The sequence below is a fragment of the Ovis canadensis genome, chromosome 22 (genome assembly GCF_042477335.2).
Source record: "Ovis canadensis isolate MfBH-ARS-UI-01 breed Bighorn chromosome 22, ARS-UI_OviCan_v2, whole genome shotgun sequence".
In the NCBI taxonomy this organism is placed as follows: Eukaryota; Metazoa; Chordata; class Mammalia; order Artiodactyla; family Bovidae; genus Ovis; species Ovis canadensis.
In genome coordinates, this window is record NC_091266.1 from 54,841,648 (window position 1) to 54,856,316 (window position 14,669).

At 51.6% G+C, this 14,669-nt stretch overlaps 1 protein-coding gene across 2 annotated transcripts in view; it reads left to right on the top strand.

Moving 5' to 3' along the window:
* Positions 1-5,662, top strand: part of GRK5 (G protein-coupled receptor kinase 5) — a 232,351-nt gene extending 226,689 nt beyond the window's left edge. For both annotated transcript variants that reach the window (XM_069567275.1, XM_069567276.1), the window contains exon 16: positions 1,152-5,662. In XM_069567275.1, the coding sequence (XP_069423376.1) occupies positions 1,152-1,250 (99 nt within the window). In that variant the 3' untranslated portion in view covers positions 1,251-5,662. The remainder of the gene's footprint in view (positions 1-1,151) is intronic.
* The last annotated feature ends 9,007 nt before the right edge of the window (positions 5,663-14,669 follow it).

The following is a 14,669-nucleotide window of genomic DNA, read 5'->3' on the forward strand; positions in this document are numbered from 1 at the left end:
CCCCAGAAGTGCTCCCATCACCCCATTTCACAGATGAGGAAACTGAGGCTGAGAGGGGTTAGGGAACTTGCTCAAGGTCACGCAGCCCATGAGCCCACGTAGAGGATCTGGGATAACAGGGTGGGGAACATGGATCTGGCAGAATCCAGAGAGAAAATGCAGACTGAGGGCCAAAGTTTGCAGGTTTATCTAGAAACTTCATGAGAGTTTCACCCCCTTTTCCACACATACTCATCTCCGCCTACTATAAAAATATAATTTTCAAATGCCTCCATCAAGTAAAATTGAAATTCGAGACAGAAATGACCTCCATCTTTAACATGGACGAGCGCCCCAGGACAGCCCCAGATTCTGGGACAGGCGTTTGCTATGGAAGCTCACAGTCTGGGTTCAAATCCAGCCCTGACCCCTTCCTGGTTGGGTGGTAGCTCACTGACCCTCTCCCAGCCTCTGTTTGCCCACCGGAAAATGCAGGATGGAGATGTTCACTGCCCAGGGTGGGAAGAGGACTTAGTGGGGTGGAGAACAGTGGCCTCAGCACGTGCCCGACAACACCACCAACAGCAGGAGCAGACGCCCGGAACTTTCTTCTCCTGGGACGGGATGCTGAGAGACTGCGGGGTACTAAGGATGAGCAGCTCATGTTTCTGGAGCCGGGCACCCAAGAGAGCCCTTTGTATACACAGCCTTGTTTCCTTTTTCCAACAGCCCCGGGCACAAGTGGCTCCTACCCCACCTTACAAAGGCTAGGCAACTGAGGCTGAGAGGGGAGTCAGACACTTGCTCAAGGTCACTCAGCCAAGAAGTGGCACATTTAGGGTGTGAACTGGCAGCCTAACTCCAGGCCAGCAGGTCTAACCATGTAGATATTAATACAGAGGGACCGCCTCCTCCCTACCTTGGGCTTCTGTGAATTCCATAGCTTCTCCTGGGCACCAGGAGAAGCCCTCCGCCTGCAGGGTGGTCTGTGGACCTAGGCCTGTGGGGGGAAAATGAAGGCAGCAGAAAGCAAGAGGGAGGGCTGGTCACCCAAGCCCCTTTCCGGCTCAGATTCCGAGGCCCCTGTGAGGTGAGGGCCCCAGGGCCTGACTCTGCAATGACTGACTTGCTCTTTCTTCCTCTCTCCTCTCTGCTCACCACCCCCCTCCCAGCATCAGAACAATTCCAAGAGTTCACCCAATTCCAAGACCAGTTTTAACCACCACATCAATTCAAACCACGTGAGTTCAAACTCCACCGGAAGCAGCTAGTTGCAGCTCTGGCCTGAAGTCCACGGTGGGACCAGCCTGGACCCTTCTTCTTAGAAGCAGAATTGCAACCAGAGGAGCTCCCACCCTGGCGGGCAGGCGGGGAAGCCCTCCAGGAGCCGGGGAAGGAGGCCGCCCACCCCTGAGATGGGGAGCCTCCCAGTTCCTCAAAGAGATTTCCACTCAGGTCTGTGTTTGGAGGCGGCCCTCGAGCCGAGATGGATTGGACGTGTCTCTGGCGAACATTGCAATAGAAATCCAATCGGATACAACTTGCACGTATTTTAATAGCATCCTAATAACTAGAACTGAATTTTGTCTTTATTATTTTTAAAGAAAAGTTTTGTAAATTTCTCTATTGTCTCAGTTTACATTTTGTATATTTGTATTTAAAAGAAAGTCAGACTTTGAGGGTGTATATTTTCTGTGCAGCCACTGTTAAACCATGTGTTTTAAGACATTTTAGAGGGGGGTTGGTGGGAGGGGGGAATTTACAACAGCAATGAAAAATGTGACTCAAGACTTCCAGAGCCTCAAATGAGAAAATGTTTTTATTAAATGTAGAAAATGATCCACACTTCACCTTTAAAGGATTGGTTGTATCCATCTCTATAAGCTTTTCCTCCATTGGCATCCTTGTTCTGTTGGTTTGTAACCATCTGAATTAAATGCCCAAAGGCACACCGGGACATCACCCCCAGCCAGAATAATTGGGTGCATGGAGTCACCTGAGCTCTGCTCCATCAAAACATGCAGTTTCCCTTTGGGGGCGCATGATGCCACCGTTGCTTCAGGCTCGGCCTCCTCTTCCTTCTGAAAGGCAGCCGGTACTTGGAGCTGAGAGTCTTCAGCACAATGGTGTCTAGGCCTCTTTCTTTGTGAGCAGGTTCTGACTGCTGGAGCCAGTATGTTTTCAAGAGTCTTGCATTTCGGGATCACTTTAGTCTATTTTAAAGAGACACATAGCAAAGATAAGTAGTCATGGAACCCCAAGAGTCCCCAGCCCTTCCAGCCCATGGAAGCATCAGGGGGCAGAGGTCTTGGGTTTGTAGAGGGGAGAGTGGTTTGCCCAGGGCCTCCAGGCACATCCCTTGAGTATACGGATCAGAGGGTCTGGAGAGCTTTGAGGGGCCCAAGTGACATGGATGGATGGATGGATGGATGTGGTTGGTTCTCCAAGCAAATGGGAGAGGATGGGCCACCAAAGAAGCTCAGGCCTCACCGTCCCTTCTGGGCGAGGGAGGGCAGAGGCACGTATTAACTGGGTATCTCAAATCTCCAGGCACAAGCAGCCCCAGGAGGACTTGGTGGCTTTGCCACCCAGGGCCTCGAAAGGGCCCTTTGAGCATGGCCATCCAGCCCCAGGTTGCCTCCGGCCTTCCCCTGCTTCCGTCACAAGATGACAAGGAGCAAATCCGCCTTTGCCTCCCCTCCCGGACAGGGTGAAAGGTCAACATCCCATGCTCCCCTGCCTGCCCAGTTGGCCTCGGTCAGACCTGGTCTTAGCCACCAGGCAGCTACCCGGGTTCCTCCCACCGTGGGCCCTGTACTTCCTTCTGCAACATCTCTCATCAAAATACAGATTCCGGGCTCCACCCCAAGCCCACAGAACGGGGTTCTCTGGGAGTAGGTCCAGGAACCCGCTTCTTCAGAAAGCTTGCCTGGTCATTTTGCTGCACCCCGGAGTGTGAGAACCACTGCCTCAGGCCACCCATGGGGCTTCCGATTCTCCCAAATGTAACTTCTCTAGGTGACCAGGCAGCTTTGGAGCCTGAGGTTTCAGGAAGAGAGCGAAGCCAGTGTGTCAGCCTTGTGTGCAGTTCCCATGCTCCTTCCCCAAACCTTGCCACTGGGTCTGGGCGCTAGACAGGCACCTGACCTTTGCAACTGACCATTTTGAGGCCATTTTACAAGCAAAGAGGAGCCAGGAAACAGCTGGGCTTCCCTCAGATCCCTTTAATACAGTATTATTTTCTTCAAGACCAGCTCATGTCTCCAAGGCTGCTTCCCTTCACTTTCCTGGGCTGAATACAAGATGAATACAAACAGCCATACTGAATTTTTGCTGAGGAAGTGGAGCTCTTTGACCAGTATTTTAAGATCCTCAAGCTCGGACTGACCTTCCTTTCTTAATGGAAAGAGGGACAGTCATCCCGCTGGGAGAGTCACCAGCCCACGCCACCACCCTCCTGTCCAGAAGTTTCATTCATTTTGCCGCGTTCACAGCGACCCAAGCTTTTCCAAATCGACTGGTGTGCACAAGTCCGTGTCTTTGCACCTCAAAGCCAATGCACTGTCGGTTTGCATTAAGCATCCTCAAGGAGCAAGAAAGAAAACATGAATCAGTGTGTTTCTGCATTGTGAGAGCAGAGATGCTGAAAGCACAGAGCTTTGCGTGGCTCTTAGACTCATAGGCGTCTTCCTTCACAGTCACTACCTGCCCCCAAGCGCCCAGAGGACACAGAGTCAGACTCGCTGGCCTTTGCAATCCTGCTCTTCCTTTAGGCCCATCGCTCTGTACAGAGAAGGGGTATCTTCATTTAGAATAGTGCCTGAAAGTCAGCCCCCTCCCCTCGGGGTACCCACAGGTCCTGCCCCTGGATGCCCCGACCCTGCACCAACCCCCCACTACAAGCGTCTACTCTGGCTTGTTTTCTATAGCTGCACTTTTTAAAAGATTTCTTTTTAATTAAGAAGAAAACTTCCTACCACCCACCTGTCCAGGATGAGGCGTATTTGGACAATGAGTGGATTTAAATCTTTTTACTGCATTGGAGCTTTTCATGGAGAGCCTTTCTTCCTCCAGGTCATGATGTTCTTCTCACCAGACCTTTGCTGATTTTGTGCCTTTGACGAGAGACGCAGGGTCTCGCAAAAGCGTGTCTGCTTCCACTTTTCAGGATACAAGCCGCTGTACCCAGTGGGATGGGGGTGGTCTCTCTGCCATGATCACTATGACCCAGGAGTGTTTCTCGAGCCCCTGGTGGGGGAGTTCTCCCATAATATCGCTCTTAAGATCACAAAGACCCAACCCCACCTTCCCAGAGGATGGCACCACCTCCCACAACAACTCATCCTCTGATCTTTCTAGGCCAGATCATCACTTTGAAAACCACGAGGCTTCTCGAAAGGGCATCTGGCTGGCACAGTTGCCAAGTGTTACTCTGTCTTGAGCAGCCCCAGGAGGGCTTCTTTCCTGAAATGCACTGCTCTTAGCAAAGGGGAGCCTCCGTCTTGGAGGCCATGCTCCCCAGAAGCTCACAGTGGGGTCTGGTGTATGCATGCTTCTCAGGCAGCCCATGGGGGCAAATGGCAGTGAGTTCTGAGATCACGTGTGGGGATGCAGCCTTGGCATCCAAGGCGCAGGTGGGATGCAGCCACCTGCCCTTGAACCTAGCAAGCCCGGATGATGTTGAGGGCCTGCCCTCCGAGAGGCAGGGGGTGTCCATGCTATCCCAAGGTGTCCAGCTCACTGCGGAAGCTCCTCATCCTTTCACACCTGTCCTCCCCCGTCCCTCAAAGTTTTCCCACCAACTTTCTCACTCAAACTGCTGACCCAGACCTCAATACAGAGGGAGCCCCGTGGCCCCCTGAACTTGGCACCCTAGGCCTCGGCCAAGAGGAACAGCTGCCTTGCCGACCATCAGCAGTCTCCAGATAAGAGGGGACACCAGTCGGGGTGACGCTGGGCTCGCCTCTCCGTTTGCTGTGAGCTTGTGTACCTGGGGGCAATCCCTCTGGTCGTCTCCTGTTCTCTAGCTCCACACTCTGAAGTAGGACCTCCTAACATTTTAGCCTTTGTACAGAAAGCATGTGAAATCTTTGTACATCTCCAAGCACAGGGCTGTGAGCCACGAATGGCAGAGAGCTCACGTCTTTCTGATCACAACGGACCGAGATGGTGACACTTCGTCCCCCGAGACCCCTTCTGTACCTACAACCAACCAGCCCAGCTTTTCAAGCTCCAGCAGGTGTGGGTGCTCATCACGTCTAACTTTAAAGGCTTGTGCTGTGGACAGTGGCTAAAACTTTTGAAACGCTAGCTCTCCTTCGGAGGGAAAGACACACCCCAAAAGAAGAATCTAGACGTCTTGCTCCGGTGCATCACTAAGTTATTTTTGTAATAGATCAGAAGCAAGTGTTCTCAATTAGAAGAGCTTTGTGGCTGTTGGTAGTGCAAAAATAATAATCCTTCTAGTATCCAAAGGTGTTTTTTTTTTTTTTCAGGGAAATTTTAACATTGATGAATAAAAATAGTTCTGTTTTGGAGGTCGTTCCTGAAGATACCGGCTTTTGTTCTCCTGCTGCTCTGAATCTTTGTATGTTTCCTCGAATATGTCACAGTGCTGCTGTATCTAGATCAAACCACTGTTGTTTTGCTTTTTTTTTAAGAGAAATAAATTCATTAATGAAAACATGGCTGCATTCTTTCGTTCTGAGCTGTTCTGTTCCTTCTGCCAAAGCCAGCTGCCCCCAAGATGCCAGGACCTGCCGCTTAGGTCTGTGAGTTAAATTTTCATCAAGTGGATGGTTCAGCCCCACCCAAGGCTGGCCCTGTACTGACCATCTGACCTGACCACAGCTAGCCCCACTCCAGGGGGCAGGGCCTAAGGAGCCTTTTCTAGGCTGTTTGACTTCTGATCCCAAACTCAACAGATGGCTCCAGAGTGTTCCTCCCACATGATACCAGGCAGGATGGGGTGAGCGGGCCCGAGTCAGTGCCTGCACTCCAATGTCGGATGAGGCACCTCCCCCGGTAGGTTTTATTAATACCCGACAGAGGCCATAACTCAGAGGTGGGCTCTGCAGACAGGGCCTCTTCTGGCCTTTCAGCCTTCACAGAGCCACACATTAGAACTAGTCACCACCACAGCAGGATGGTCTTTGTGCCTCTGAACCCAGTAGTCCTAATCTAGGCCCCAAGACCTCTCAGTATCCCTCTCCACCTGCTTGACTTGTAGGACAATGAGCAGAATTTTGGGTGCTAAGTGGGCTTCCCTGGAAGCTCACCTAGTAAAGAATCCACCTGCAATGCAGGAGACCCCAGTTCAATTGCTGTGTCAGGAAGATATGCTGGAGAAGGGATAGGATACCCATCTCAGTATTCTTGGGCTTCCCTGGTGACTCAGCTGGTAAAGAATCCACCTGCAAAGTGGGAGACCTGAGTTCGATCCCTGGGTTGGGAAGATCCCCTGGAGAAGGGAACTGCTACTCACTCCAGTATTCTGGCCTGGAGAATTCAGTCCATGGGACCGCAGAATCGAACATGACTGAGTGACCTTCACTTTGGGTGCTAACAACCCTTTACTGACCATCAGTAGGACCTTGAGTGGCCACTTATCACTGAGCCTCAGGGGCTTCATCTGTAAAATGGAATAACACCTGCCAGGAGCGGAGGGTGGAATAGGGGACTCCTGAGAGGACCCTGTGATGCTCAGAGCAGAGGCCTCTGTCCTGGAGGACACAGCCACCCTGGCTGTCTTTGGTCCTAGAACAGGGTGGGGGTCCTATACCCACACACATCAGCCTCTCACAGCCCCAAGGGGAGCTGGTTTCAGCCCCAGCACCTGGCGAGGGAGGCCCCGAGCTGGGAGTCAAGGCTTGAGCTGCTTGCCTTGACAGTAGGAATCAGTCATGTTGTCCTCCGACTCCTGGAGCAGGGTCTGGTGAGCAATAGGGATGGGGAGGGGAGGGGAACCTGGTGGGCTGAGGCGACCTCACCTGGAGAGAAAGGAGAGGAGGGAGGGTGCTGAGACTCTGAACAGGGGTCCATCACAGGGGTGGGGAGCCCCTGCCTCCCCTGCCAGGGGCTATTCTCTCGGTGGCCTCGGCATTTTTTCTGGGACCTTCTCCTGCCGTCCCATGAACCCTCCTGTCTGAGCTGGCCCCGCAGGCAGACAGAGGGCCCGAGGGGGAAACTCCAGCCTCAGGCCCAGGCCGCCCCTACCACCCACACCCTCTGCCCAGCGGCTTGAGCGCTTCCCAGGTAGACGGGGCTAGCTGGGGGGTAGACGGTGTCTCTCAGTCCCTTCCCTCACTCCAGACAGCCATGGATTTGCTAAGTGTCCTTGTGACTTTTGCCAAAATGTCCTCCAACTAGTTCATTTCCAGGCTCCAAGTGGATACCCCCAGGCACTAAGGAGCTTCAGGCTGCTATCCTCTGGAACAGTCTGAGGGGTCACAGGACCGACCTGACACCCCTGGAGACTGTACAGAGGAAGGAAAGAGAAGCCCCTGGGGACAGGCACTCAGGCAGCAGCAGGCCAGGACTCCTGGCACCACTTTGCCCAGCTGTCCCTGAAGCCAAACACTGCCCGGATGGGGTCTGCTGTGGGTAGGGGCAGAGAGACCACAAGAAGGAGGCCCGTTCGTTTGGCTAGAGGGTGAGTACTTGCCCTACTCAGTCAAAACTCGGATAAAGCCTCTGCCCTCTTCAGCTTCATTCCAGGGGCCATCAGCCCCCTACTCCATAGATAAAAACCAGGGGGTGTGGAGACTCAGGCCAGTGCCTCTCACCTGAGGGAGCACAGCCTTACCTGAGTTCTTTGTAAACCACAGATTCTGATTTACCAGGTCTGGGTCAGGGTCTGCCTGCCTAACAAGCTCCCAGGAGAAGCTTCCGGTCCACGGGCGACCGTTGAGAAGAGAACTTCAAACTGGAACGTCAGGCCAAGGTCTATAGTCAAGCCAGGGCCTACGTTCCCACCGATGTCTCCTCAGGCCCTGCACTTGGAGGTATCAATGTCTTAGGGAGACTTGAGTATGTTTGCCCTGCCCTGAGTGGGGCTCACACTAGTGCTTCTCAAGGTCTGGGAGCTCAGGCAAACTCTCACCAGCCCCCACCCAGGCCCACTGAGTCAGAAGCTCTGGGTGGGACCTGGTAACAGGCTATCCAAGTGATTTAGGACACACTCAAGTTTGAGGGCCACTGATTTACAAAGTGGTTTCATCTCCCTGAAATCTCGCTGAAGCCCAGGATCTCCCTATGGACAGCTTGTTAAGCTGAGACATCCTGGGTGAGGCTTGCACGTATAAAAATGGAGATGGTGCATGTGGCTGACTGCCTTGGTTCTCCAAAAATGGGAGCAAGGGTGCAGTGTGTTATTGTCTTGCCTTATATTTGAAAAAATGAAAGGATAAGCCAAAAACTTAAAGAAAAAAATTACCTAAAGGGGGAGGTATGGGGGATGGGGTGGGGAAACAGGTAATAAAAGCCAGGCCTCTCTGAAAGTGCCTGTCTTGTAGACTTGACTTAGAAAGCCAGGGCTCAAATATAAAACAAGTCTGGAGTTAGTGAGGGGAGATTTTTGTCCAAAAGAGTTCTTGTAAAGGAGGAAAGAAGGGGTCATTGCAACAGAGGGATGGACGATATCTCAGAAGAGAGGCTGCTTTGACTCTGAGGCCTGCGAGGGCTCAGGTTTTGGGTATAAAGGAGGTTTTCATTTAGGAGGGGAGTAAACAAGCCTCTTCTCACTCCACTTCCCCACCCTCGTTCTTTCTAGAAGAGGATGCTTTACCAAGAGTCCAATGTATTCTCCAAGGAGCTGCGTGCTGGCTCGGGCTGAGGGTGGGCCAAAGTTCAGGATCTGGGGGAAGGAGAGAAACAACCAAAGCTGGACTGATGCTCTGATGGCCCAGTAAGGACCAACATTTCAGCTGTGGTTTAGGAGGCAAAGACGAGAACTTGGAGGGTCTGTGTCTGGCCTTGTCCTTTACAAACAGTAGGGGCATCCATGAGTCATACCTAAGTCATGTGGAAAAGAAGGTTCTTTGCAGTGAGATATTTTGGGTTTTTTTGTTTGTTTTCAGAATGCAAAAGGCTGAGGGGGTATTCCTTTAAAGTCACTGTTTTTCAAGAGCACAGGGCTCAGGTAAAATTCAACACTGTCACCTGTAAATGCTTTAGATGATTGCAAAACAAAACTAAGATTTCTTTTAAAAGCATTTGCTAACAGTGAGAATGGACATGTAACAACAGACTGGTTCCAAATCAGGAAAGGAGTACGTCAAGGCTGTATATTGTCACCCTGCTTATTTAATTTCTAAGCAGAGTACATCATGAGAAATGCCGGGGTGAATTGAAGCACAAGCTGGAATCAAGATTGCTGGGAGAAATATCAATGACCTCAGATATGGAGATGACACCACCCTTATGGCAGAAAGTGAAGAGGAACTAAACGGCCTCTTGATGAAAGTGAAAGAGGAGCGTGAAAACACTGGCTTAAAACTCAACATTCATAAAGCTAAGATCATGGCATCTGGTCCCATCATTTCATGGCAAATAGGTGGAGAAACAATGGAAACAGTGACAGACTTTATTTTGGGGGCTTCCCAAATCATTCTGCAGATGGTAACTGCAGAAAAATGCTTGTTCCTTGGAAGAAAAGCTATGGCAAACCTAGACAGCATATTAAGAAGCAGACACATTACTTTGCCAACAAAGGTCCGTCTAGTCAAGGCTATGGTTTTTCCAGGAGTCACATATGGATGTGAGAGTTGGACTATAAAGAAAGCTGAGTGGCAAAGAATTGAAGCTTTTAAACAGTGGTGCTGGAGAAGACTCTTGAGAGTCCCTTGGACAGCTAGGAGATCCAACCAGCCCATCCTAAAGGAAATCAGTCCTGAATATTCATTGGAAGGACTGATACTGAAGCTGAAACTCTAATACTTTGGCCACCTGGTGGGAAGAACTGACTCATTTGAAAAGACCCTGCTGCTGGGAAAGATTGAAGGTGGGAGGAGAAGGGGATGACAGAGGATGAGATGGTTGGATGGCATCACCAACTCAATGGACACGAGTTTGAGTAAACTCCGGGAGTTCATGATGGACAGGGAGGCCTGGCGTGGTGCAGTCCGTGGGGTCGCAGAGTCGGACATGACTGAGCGACTGAACTGAAAGATCAAAAGACAAAATAAACCTACCTGGGTATGCAGTTGGTAGTACAATCACACAGAACATTCCCAGGTGACTTTGAAACTGAGCAGGGCTCCGTGGGGCCCTCCCAGCTCCAAAATCCCCTCCGTGTCCCCTGTTTGTAGAAAAAGATGCCTAGACCTTTCCCTAGTTCCCCAAAGAGCAGGCTCAGGCAGTTAAGAGGACAGAATCACAGGAGTTTACTTCTCCTGAAGGGATGAAGATAACAATCTAGAATATATTTGAGTTGTTTTCCAAAAACTAAGACCCCCCAGGTGGAGGATGGTGTCTACACCTGGCCACAAGCTCATAGACCCCACACTGGCTGGAACCAGAAGGATGAGATTCAGGGACGTCACCCGGTTACCTCACCGCCAACCAATCAGAAGAAAGTACCACTCCCTACAGCCATCACCCCAAGATTTGCTTTTAAAAAGTCTTTCCCCAAAAGCCATCAGGGAATTGGGGTTTCCTGAGCACGAGCTGCTTGTTCTCTTTGGCTCTGAAATAAATCATTCTCTGTTCTAAACTCCAACGTTTTGGTCGTTTCGCCTCTCAGTCCTGAGCAGGAATGAAAATTTTCTAGCTACATTTTCCGACCAGCGTATACACGGTCAGGGGTGTCTGCCCCCCACCCCCACCGACCCCATCACATAAGCAAGTGCTTAGCTCCTATCTCTCCCAAATTTCAAGTTAGTTGCTTGTCCTGCAGCCTCAGTTCTCTGATGCGTTTCAGAAAAGTTGCTGTTTGCAGTTAACCCAGCTAGTCTCCTGTCACGGGTGTGAATTATACTGTGTCTTGCTCTCCGCAGCTCTGCAGTGAGGCTGGAAAATACTCTGAAGGCTCTAGTGTGTCAAATCCAGACAGTGGGTCATGCTCCCTTGCAGGAATGAGGGCTGGGTTTCTTTCCCAGCCTTTGCAGTCAGGAGTGGTTCCAACGGTGACACCGGACCCCACTGAAACCAAAGAAGAGCAGAGAGGGGCTGGGCCACAGAGGGCAATTCTGAAGTGCCTCTGGGCTCAGGAAGATTCCTGGGCCAGACAGGGATGCTGGGTGTGCCAGGCCAGGGAGGAGAGTGGCCCCTTTCACTAGTGACCCCCGGGGTGGAGAAGAGGGAGAAGGTCTTTCTGTCTCCTTCCTTCTAATTCATTCTCAAAAAGCAGCCAGAGAGAGCTTTGAGCTTAGTTAAAAAGAACTCCTCTCACCAGCTTTCCCCCTTATAATTGTGACTTGAGGAATAAGCAGGCCTTCCTGCCACAGCCAGGGTTTGCCCCAAAATAAAGACTCACACGTCCTTACACAGGCTGTGTACAGAAACGAGGTGGGAGGGACAGGGAGGGGATGCCATGGACAAATTAACCAGCTGCCAGTAGAGAAAAAAACTCTGGTTTCGAAATTCCTGCCAGAGTCTGTGTATCCCGCAGGGCCCTCCAGTGTGAGGCCCTCCACCTGTGGCTCCCTGCCCTCCGTCTGGAAGCTGGAGAGAGGCAGAGGCTGCTGGACATCATTGTGTCAGGACTTAACCAAGGGCAGAGGAGTCTGGGTGCCTGACATTTGTAGGGAAAGAACCAGCAGCCAAGATGGCTATGGTTAGGCTCTCTCGCCACTCGCCCCACGGCATTTCCCTCTCACCCCAAGTCCTGCAAACAGTGAGTTTGCCTGGTGATCCAACAGCTGAGATCACTTACAGCGCTGCACACGTGTGTCACAATGCGCTGGCTTGGCCACAGGCCACGTTTGCTCTGCCTGCCTATATAAGCTTCACCTGAGACCCTCTCGACACCGCACCAGCTGTATTAGAGAATAAGCGTGTCTGCAGTTCCTAAGGCTCCTCGAATCTTCTTCCAGCTTCCCTGCTTGTGTCTTGCCTACCCCGGGTTCAGCAAACAATGTGAACAGCGAGAGGGCTAGCACAGTGGGCAGTGAGACAGAGCGAGACAACGTTGTATCACAAAGTCCCCTTCCTGATTATAGACTCAGGGTGCCTGGCCACTGGGAGATGGGGGAGTGGCTGTAAATAACAGGTCACTAGTAGAATGGTCAGGCCATTTAAGATGGCTGTTCTGGGGCGTCCCTGGTGGCTCAATGGTGAAGAATCTGCCTGCCCATGTGGGAGACGTGGGTTCGATCCCTGGTCCAGGAGGATCCCACCGCATACTGGGGAGAAGCTGGGCCTATGAGCCACAGCTGCTGAAGCCGTGTGCCGGGAACGCGTGAACCACAAAGCGAGGGGAGGGGAGCCAGCAGTGAGAGGCCCACACTCACTGCAGCTAGAGAGGGGCCCACGCAGTAACAAAGACTCAGCACAGCCAAAGAAATAAGACTTTTTTTAAAGTATATATGTTTTAAAAGATGCCTGTTCTGTTGCTCTCTGTGAATCCTCTGCTCACCCAGGCCCTGCCTCACTCACGTCACTATCCAGTTCTCTTAACTACACAGCCTGGTAGCCGGGCCCACCTGACATCAATTCCCTCATAAACGGAGCCTCTCTCTCCCCTAAGTGCCAAAGGCTGCCGTTACGTTCTCCACACATATTGGGGAGTTGCTCTGGGACCCTTTGTGTAAGATTCCCCCATCCCATTAGCCACTGAGGTCTCTCTTGCTGTCTCTGGGCTCTTCCATCTCGAGGCTGGGTAGCTACAAGGGGTGCAGGGCTCAGCCCAACACCAGTTCACACTCCTGGAGGCAGGAAGAAGTGTCTAAAGGAGGCGTATTTGTGTGAGGCTTGCCTGGGGGATTTGGTGGGCTCCATCCAGGGAAAGCAAGAACCCATCAGGGAGAACAGGCACGCTAAACCTCCTGAGGGGGAGAGAATGTTCTAAGAAACTCGGATCCTTCTGTAGGTGCCAGGGTCTCAGATTGCCCTTGTGGGTGAAGGTGACTAAGGCAGGCAATAGGGCCAATCTCCCGTCGAGGCTGAGTGTTTGCAAAGTGGGAGGAGGGCTGGATTGGCTCTGGGGCCCAGGGGACGGTCAACCTTGAGCCGAGGCTTGGGCTGGTGGACGTCCCCTGGGGAGCCCTCTGGGGAGATCTGTGTGAGTCTTTCAGCTATGGGGACATTTGTTTTGTTTTTGACTGTGCTGTGAGGTTTGTGGGATCTTAGTTCCCCACCTAGGGACTCAACCCCTGGACCCTTGGCTATGAGTGAGAATGTAGAGTCCTGACAACTGGACCACCAGGGAATTCCCTGATGGGGACGTATTTTAGGCCCACTTAAAAGCCGTGTCCTCTGCCTCTGTGATGTCTGTGTCCTGCGTTCAGGAAATTCTCTCCCAGATGTAGGGCCCCATGCTGGGGTGGAGAGGAGACAGGGATTTGGGGTCTTCCTCACAAGGATGCCTGGTGGAAGAGGCAGCATTCAAGCGGTCCAGGAGATGAGGCCGGAGTCAACGAGCAGAGGGGCCAGAGGCCTGGGACAAAAACGACTGAGCCTCGGAGGGGCCCTTAGCGTGAAGCATAGGGAAGGCGTGAAGAGGGATAGGCTACCCACTCCTGTATTCTTGGGCTTCCCTGCTGGCTCAGTGGGCGGCACCCCCCAGTGCCCCAGCCCTTTTCCTAATCTAAAATGAGCCTTAAAGAGGGGTGGGAAGGGATGCACCCAGAACACTAGCTCCAGAAAACAAACTGATCGCCCGGTTCCCTGCGTCTCACACCCTCTGCGGCCTCCCAGTCCCCCGCCACCTCTCCCCTCTCACTCCCAGACCTTGGCACATGGTGTGCCCCTATCGGTATCACCCTCCACCCCTCTTTTTAAAGTTATTATTAATAGACTGTATCCTTTACTAGGCTTCATATTTTTAGAGCAGTTTTAGGTTTACAGAAAAATTGGGAAGAAAGTACAGAGAATGACTGTATGTCACTTCTGCCACCCCTGATCCCCGCTCCCCAGCTCTGGAACACAATTTCCTCTGTTACCAATGTCTTGCATCAGTGTGGGGCTTTTTGTTACAATGGCTGAACCAATACTGAGGCCTTATTATAAAGTCCATAATTTATGCAAGAGCTCTGTGTCTCTGTGTTGTACAGATCTATGGGTTTGGACAAATACATAATGTGATGCTTCCACCATTTGAGAAACGTACAGGAGGGTTTCACTGCCCCTGAGTCCCCCTCTTCTCCACCTGTTCATCCCTTCTTCCTCCCCCCACCCCTATGACATTCTTTTTTAAATGACTATTAACACCCATTTTACTCTTTGATTCCTGGGTTGGGAAGAATCTCTGCAGAAAGGATAGGCTACCCACTCCAGTATTCTTGGGCTTCCCTGGTGGCTCAGCTGGTAAAGAATCTGCCTGCAATGTGGGAGACCTGGGTTCAATCCCTGGGTTGGGAAGATCTACTGAAGAAGAGAAAGGCTACCCACTCCAGCATTCTGGCCTGGAGAATTCCATGGACTATATAGTCCATGAGGTCGCAAAGAGTGGGATTTGACTGAGCGACTTTCACTTAACTCTCTGAACTAGTTTCCTTTCTTTCTGATTTCAGTTGCCTCTATATTTGCATGAA